Source organism: Myotis davidii, unplaced genomic scaffold (genome assembly GCF_000327345.1).
Source record: "Myotis davidii unplaced genomic scaffold, ASM32734v1 scaffold168, whole genome shotgun sequence".
In the NCBI taxonomy this organism is placed as follows: domain Eukaryota; kingdom Metazoa; phylum Chordata; class Mammalia; order Chiroptera; family Vespertilionidae; genus Myotis; species Myotis davidii.
Genome location: NW_006383016.1, coordinates 242,895 through 250,827, shown reverse-complemented (window position 1 = coordinate 250,827; position 7,933 = coordinate 242,895). Strand labels below are relative to the sequence as shown.

Below are 7,933 nucleotides of genomic sequence, written 5' to 3'. Positions count from 1 at the left end.
CAGCCTCTCCCAGTCATTCCAGCTTTGGAAAGTTTATTGAGTTTCCTAATGTGCTGATTAATAAGCAGGGGCAAGTGCATTTAACTATCTCAGTTGCTCAGGGAAACATCTTTTACACTCAAGGAATTTGATTCACTCATCAGCCAAATAGTGAGCTTTTATCTTCAAACAGACATTGTCTACAGAACTGATTGATGCCCAGTCCAGGCTCTGCCTCCATCGAGGTCACTCACCATCATCACTTGGCCTTTTTTGGTTTCCTCTTCAGTTGAGTTCCATCATTAGTTCCCAAATAGACATGGCTACATCACAATCTTCTAGGAGTCTTTGAGGAAATCCCTGGGCCCCACTCTGGAAAACTTTTTAAATGTCTTCTTATACTAAAACATTTGTGTATGGGGTTTATACAAAATGTTACAGCAAAAAATAGCGTCCCTGCTTCGGCTACCTACTTCCAGACTTACTCCAAAGAGGCGGCCACTTTCAACCACTGTGGCTCTTTCTTCTAATACCTCCGGGATTCTAAGAATGTCTATTGTTCTTTGTGGCCTGATCAGTCATAGTCACTAAATGTCAACTTTCTGTTATAGATGAGCATTTAGCTCTCTTAGACCTCGCTGTCACTGTCTCACCTCCTCTGCCTCCACCATCCCAAAATAATGACTCACAAGTTAACATTATGACAATGAGCCAGAATGCTATAGGTTTTTGGTTCTTTCTTATATGTTTTTATTTTTCCCTGCACCATCAGACCTCTCAAAGCACCATCACTCTGAACTCACAAATGTGTCATTATATGTTTTTTCCCTGGAGACTTCCCTGTCAGAACTTTCCAAACTCATTCCAGTCTGAGTTAGTTGTTCAGGCCTGTTGTGCTATATTGCCCGAGGACTTCTCCTCACAAGTTCTCCTACATTATTGAATCCCCACCTCACCCTCATTTCATTTCCCAGGGCCTGCAACCAGGTATCTCCACCTAACCCATCATTTTGGTGGAATCCATTCTCCAGCAGCTCCATGTGCCTGTATTTTACATGTGCCTGGCAGTAGGTTAAGCATGTCATACGTATTCCATTAGTCCTTCAAATAAGGAAAGTGGTACCAGTTCTCTGCTCCAAGTCAGGGAACTAAGGTTCTCGGAGGTCGAGCACCTTGCTGAAATTCCTCAAGCAAACGAGTAAAAGAGTTGGGGTAAAGTCCAGGTCTTCACCCAGGCAGGCCTGTGCTGTAAACATTGAGAGATAAATGCCAGTCACTCTCCAGCTGCACAAAGGGGGAGGGTTGATTCCCAAACGCTTTTAAATTCAAAGTGTAAGGACGCTCAAGAAAGAAACTGTAGAATGATAATTCAAGATTCTAAAGCGTCTCCAGAGATCTCAGCAGAGCCAGACATGGATTTTAGGGAGCTTAGGGAGCAGGTGGTCTGCAAAGGGAGGGGAGCTCTTTTGTCAGGAGCGATGTGGTGTGAGAGTGCAGTTGTCAAAGTATAGAGATGACCCGAAGCTCAGGTCCTGGCCGGGCACTCATTAGCTATGTGACATTCATTTGCAAAATAGGGATCTGAACTGTACAGGGTTCCTAGAGAGATGAACTGGGTAGAATGCATGAAAGCATCAGTGCACAAGCAAGCAGAATGTTCAGTCCAGAGTGTGAAGGAGATATTGTCCACGTTGGGGGAGATGGGAGGTGCGCAGAGAAACGGAGGTATGATGATGAGAGCCAGCCAGGAGAGTGACGTGCTCTGGAGGCTGGCCAGGACTGGACAAACACGGGCAGCAATGCACATACAGGTGGATTCTGGGGGTTCAAGCAGAACCCTCTCGATCACACCGTGCATGAGACCGGAGCTTTTCTTAAACTTTTCTGTCAGCACTCCCTGGCTTGATGGCTTTATTCATCCTCAAGTTGGCCCAGGTACATACCTGCTTCTTCTAGCCTTAAAATTATTTGATTTGTTGCTTGAAAAAAATTTTAGAGTCCACAAATTTGAAGGGTATATTCCTATTGTTACTTTTGCACTCCTCAGCTGTGTGTGTGTGCGTGTGTGTCTGTGTGTGTGTTCACGCATGTGCTCGTGCATAGGGTAAAGCGTGCAAGAGCGAGAGTGATGCGCATTCTCACAGCAATTCTTTTGCAGCTGGCTTTGCGGGCAGCTCCGTCCTATGAAGATTTTGTGGCCGCGTTAACCATAAAGGAGGGCGACCACCAGAAAGCCGCTTTCAGTGTCGGGATGCAGAGGGACCTGAGCCTCTACCTCCCTGCCATGGAAAGGCAGCTGGCCATCCTGGACGCGCTGTACGACGCCCACGGGCTGGAGAGCGACGAGGTGGTGTGACGCCTGCGGGACAGCGCCGCCCCCAGCAGGGAAGAGCTTGCTGCCGCGTTTGGATGCCCCACTTCATTTCCAGCAGCAGCTTCAACCCTCTCCATCCCTTATGCCGGCCATGGAGAGATGGAGGCAAAGCCTAGTGCTTTTATATATCATTTTTAAATGCGTACATGTTTTGTGTGTTTAAAAATCAAGGTGCTATATATTTCAGTTCAAAGGGCCTCCTGGAAATCAAATCGTAGCTGTTTTAGAGACTTGAACAGCAAGTTATAAGAGCAGATTTGACAAGTAAATTTCTTGGGTCTTGTTTTGTTTTGTTTTTAGCTTTAAGTTTTAATGGGCCACCCAACCCAAGCTGAAAATGAGCAAATTCTGTATCAAGGACTGTAACTCACGGGTAGTGTTTCAGCCAATTTAGGATTAGACGGAAGCTTTAGGGGGGCTAGGCCCCCGGTGGACGCTGTGAGGTGTAGGTTGGCTGTCCTAGACGTTCTTCAGAGGATCTTCTCTCCGGGGCTCTGGGCGCGAGGGGCCTGCAGTCGAGTGTGCAGAGCGTGGGTGCGGCATGCCAGCAGGAGGTGGAAGACACCCAGAGGAGTGCCCTCCCGTGAGGGGTGGGAAGATGATGGCTCTGGAGAGCTGAGTGTGCCCCACGCTGAGGGCAGGGGGCGGGTCCTCCCTGATGACCCTGCCTAGTGCCCACCCTCGTTCCCATGCTTCCCCAGACATTGTCTCCATTGGACACCATAGCGACACCGTGACATTCGGGGGTTGTTACCCAATTTCAAAAGTAGGGTTCAGAGGTGGAGAGATTTTTCTGCTCACCATGCACAGCCTCTAAACAGGAACCAGGTGATGTCCAGGTGTGATTGTGACCCTTCTGTGTCAAAGTCACATGGAGTGCCGGGCAGAAAGCACAACCCCAGGCTGACCCACCCGGAGAACCGGGTCCCGTGGGCCCGTCAGGAACCGGCATCTGAGTGCTTTTCTGGTGATTCTGTGCGCACAGCGTTGAGGAATCCTGAGATTAAATCCTAGTTTACAGAATTTCCAGTCTTCCACATGAGCTAAATGATATGTCCTGTTTTGCAAAGAGGAGGAGGCTTTTGTGGAAATAACAGTTAAAGGAAGAGTGAGACATGCACCACGTTTACTCCGCAGCTTTCCTAACTCAGCCAGCATCCGCGCCCGGCCAGTGTGTACCAGGCAGGGGTGGTGGCTCCCAGTGTGCTCGCTGATCAGCCTTGGCTTAGCCACCCACCACACAAGCTAAATGCAGCTGCTCGGCGGTCTCCAGAGCTCTGGGTCTGTGGCAAGGTTTACCAGTGGGATTTCAGTCTTTCCTAAGACCACCTTGTGTGGGCGTTACCCTGAAAAGAGTGATCCTGGGACTCTGGCCATGCTCTCAGGAGCCACGAGCCTTCCCCCTAGAGGCGCTTCCTGGAGTAGCTGGAGGGCATTTCCGCCTTGAGGCTGCTCCCAGGGGAGAAGGTGAGCTTCTCTGAGCAGGGCAGGTGAATGCTGCCTGGGCAGCCCCAGATGACACTGTCCGAGGGCAAAGAACCTCTCCTTAGGGAGGCTCATGCGGAGAGGGGTGTTGATTTTGTCTCCCGTCTGTCTCTGAACAGATGGGCGTTTATTTCACGCAGTTAGTGAAGCAGGTACTGTGTTCATAAGGACTTCCGGAAAAGGCTTCCACTTAGAAAAGCAACATCAGATGTTTCAAGGCTGGGGAGGAAAGCGGTGCTGCAAGGATGCTGGTTCGCGTGTAGTTGAGCACTTCCTGTTGGTACTTATCAAGGTGTGTGTGTGTATGTGTGTGTGTGTGTGTGTGTGTGTTTGTGTGTGTGTGTGTTTGTGTTGCTCCCCCTCCCACGACTAACAGTGTGGATCTCCCTGTGTGGCTGGTGTGACAGTGACGGGGTCAAGGGGTCCTGCCCTTGACATCGCCTCCTAAAGGGAAGGAGACAGCAGCCAGCCTTTGCTTGCACCTTGAATGAGGACGCTGTAGGCCTTGTGCCCCTGCGAGAGGATGCGGCCAGGAGCCTGTGAGTGTGGTGACAATTCCGTTCCAGCCACCTGCGTGCTCCCTGTCGCCGCAGGCGAACCTGTGAGGTAAGGGAGTGGGCACACGAACATTACCTCAGATTTGCCCGCAAAGCTGTGAATTCACACAAAGAAAGCTGCTCGGCACGGCCGTTTTCTGTTGATGTAGGTACATGGTGTACATGGTGTACATGCCTTGGTTTTCTGGGGAGGAAGGATTTACTGTTATCTGGGCTCACTGGGAATCCAGTGGGATAACTGGAGTAAGTTCCATTTTCTGCTCACCCCTTTCCCAACTCCATAGAAAGGGTGGTGTCTTTTGAGAGGTACTTTCCTCCCTGGAGCATATACAGTTTGCCTAAGATGTGTGATGCTCTGAGAATCCTTCAATAAAAAGAACCAGGAATTGAGCCCAGTGCCAGGCAATAAGTTCAACACGACCTGAAGCTTGGCACCCATGGCACTTCCTCCTGGATCCACTGTTCTGCATCCCCATTTTAGTCCAAGTCCTAATTTGTGCTACTTCGCAGTTACTATCTCAGGAGGGGACAAAGAAAAGGTAGTTAAGGCTTTTCCCCCATAATCCCGCCAGATTCCAGGACACTTAGGCTTTCCTCCACCTGCTGGCCAGACGAGAGGAGAGGAGAGCAGAGCGCCGGTGTTTGTCACAGAGCAGTCACCTGGCTGTCCTGGCTCAAACACTGAGATCCCTTTTCAAGAGGAACCTTAGAGAGACCCTGAAGGGAAAGGTAGTGTGTCTCCCAGGCTGAGCCCTTCCAGGGTGTTCCGTATGCCATCGTGTCCTGTCCGCACCTGTCCCACCTGTTTCTCTCTCTTTTTTTTTAACATATTTTATTGATTTTTTACAGAGAGGGAGAGGGATAGAGAGTTAGAAACATCAATGAGAGAGAAACATCGATCAGCTGCCTCCTGCACACCCCCTACTGGAGATGTGCCCGCAACCAAGGTACATGCCCTTGACCAGAATCGAACCTGGGACCCTTCAGTCCGCAGGCCGATGCTCTATCCACTGAGCCAAACTGGTTAGGGCAGGGGTTGGTCTCTTAATCTCACTGAACAATGACAGCAACTGCTTTGTCCTTTGAAAGCACATTTGACATTTTATAGCAAATCCTGTGAAAATTATTAAGTTGAAGGGATGCCCTTTGGGGGGCGACGCCCACTCATGATTGACAGTGAGCTGGAGACAGTTTTCTCATCAGCTCTTCAGGGAGTTCAGAAGTGGGGCTCTGGGTTGACTTGGAAAAGCTGTGCCCTGCCCATTAGGAGCTGTAGGTCGTGGCTTGAGGCAGCTTGCCATCATTTACGGCCATTCTGAACACAAAGCTCCCCCAATGCCTGTTCCAGGGTGAGGGACAGCTGAGCTCTGGGTTTAGCTGAGCTGCAGGTTCAGCCGGGCGGCCTCTCTCCTTTCTCACTGCCCTCATCGGCCCCCATCGGAGCATCAGCTCCTCCCCTGTAGCTGCCCTGTCCCTTCCCCAGCAGCAGCTTCTGGCACCCACCTCGCCCAGGCTTAGGTGCCTCATCAGCAGGACTCCACGCCCTCCCAGGCTGCACGAGCTTCCTAAGAGCCCTCTTCCCAAGGTCACTTGGTGACCCCCAGGATGCGTGGCACCCCGGAAAGGTGACCTGGAATTAGAGGAGCTCCGCTCGGAGAGTCCGCGGCCTTCTCCTTCCAGTCACTAACCGTGCATGCGTGTACATCCAAAGAGTCAATGCTTTCACCTTCATGTTTTCAGAAAAGTGGTTTTAATCTTTAAAATATGTGGTGGGGACCAATAGATAAAGTACCCGTTTCTTTATTCAGTGTGGGTCAGTGAAAGAGCTGGGTAAAGGGCATTTCACTAAGGAAACTTCACCCGACTGAAAATCTCAGGCATCGTGTAAGGCCCGAGCGGGCGCCAGGGGTCCTGGGCAGTAGATGATGTGAGACATCCAGGAAGCTTTCGAATGAAAACTATTTTTTTCCTACTAGACTACCATGTCCTACAAGAAGTGGTTACGCAATGGTGCATTTCTGAATCACTGATTAAAATCACCTGCTTCTGATTGCAGTCATGGGTTTTACAATCCTCAGCTCCCCCACCCTCATGTTTCATTTCTTTCTAAGGTGAGCTATCACCTTTTTTATAGTTTTAGATTTAGGATTTAGAAGTAAAGCATATTTTAAGCCATTGTTCTCTTAGCTGAGCTAATGTGTTTGGTCTTGGGGACCTGGTGCCGTTGCCCTTTGATCTGATACAGTCTGTACGCAGACGTCAGTGTGTGCAGCAAACCCGTGTCCTGTGAACTGTGTGCAGAAGACTTTACTTAGAAATATGTCCTGCTTCGGTGTCCCTTTGTGACCTGCAGTTGCTAACTCAGGGGTTTCACAGTAATGACATGAATATTCACTAGCTGTCTAATGGTGGTGTAAGACTGCTTATCTGTTACAAGGTTGTTCAGGTCCTTTCGAAGCTCCATGTGCATCCTGCTCTCTATACCATCCTGTACGCGCCCCCTGCATCCATGCAGCCAGAGCCATCTGCATGGCTTCTCCGCACAGCTGCGTCAGGGCATGACTGAGCACTCTTAACAGTACAGCTGACGCTTGCATTAACCTTGCTCCTCTGCTGTTCTTACATAGCCTTTCACTAAAAGGAAAACACGTACCATGACTCTGTGGTGCAAACATTCTTTGGTTACCCTTTTGAATCACTTCTCCTTCAGAGTGAACAAATGTTTCCAGCTAGGCTATGTGAGAACCCAAGAAAGAGGGGCTGCTTGTTTTAAGCACGTCCTTCCACTTACACACACTTTAAAGAGTGGTATTTCCTCCCTGTACTTCATAAACAGAAACCATCCCGGGATGGTTGGTCTCCTTGCAAAGCTGTTCTCATGCACACAGACTCCAGTAGATGCTGGTGTCTTTATAGGTGTCCATGGAGTCGGTGATGACAGCAAAGGTGATCTAGAAGTAACTTCTGTTGCTTCCCAGAAGGCTAATAAGCCAGTCGCATGGCATATTTGATGCATGAGTCTCCGTGTCATGACAGTTCACTAGAATGTCAGTAAACAGCCCAGCTACCTCATGTGAAATTGGCTGTGGACAATCTGTGTCAGATGAGACATGTGTTAAGGTCACTTTAATCTGGTTAGTAGATGAGACAAAACTGATGTCTCTATAAAGAAGAAACACATTCAACCAGATGCCAAAGGCTATGATGTACATAGGTTTCCTTGGGTTAATTTTTTTAAGTCAGTGTTTAATTCCACCCCCAGTATTCTTATCTCGAATGTTCTTGGTCTCATAGATTCATGCACTTTGAATATCTGTCACACGCAGTCTTTGTTACCAGTTCTTGTCCTTCAATGTTTTAATTGAGCATCATAATGACAGTAGGAAACAAGTGTCAAGTGGTTTGTGATTTCTTAATTTGGATGGACCTTTACTTAGAATATAATATGTTGGAGCCTTTTTAGGACCAACCAATGAATGAAGATTTCATGTTTAGTGTTTCATGTAAAACTCTGTCCAAGTTCTTACTCTGTATCTTG

General features: G+C 48.8%; 1 protein-coding gene across 2 annotated transcripts in view; it reads left to right on the top strand.

Moving 5' to 3' along the window:
- The window catches only part of PLEKHA8 (pleckstrin homology domain containing A8), a 29,844-nt gene extending 27,209 nt beyond the window's left edge, over window positions 1–2,635 (top strand). The window contains exon 13 of one of the 2 annotated variants that reach the window (XM_015558155.1): window positions 2,138–2,635. In XM_015558155.1, the coding sequence (XP_015413641.1) occupies window positions 2,138–2,335 (198 nt within the window). In that variant the 3' untranslated portion in view covers window positions 2,336–2,635. The remainder of the gene's footprint in view (window positions 1–2,137) is intronic. The other variant, XM_015558156.1, reaches the window with a different exon arrangement.
- The last annotated feature ends 5,298 nt before the right edge of the window (window positions 2,636–7,933 follow it).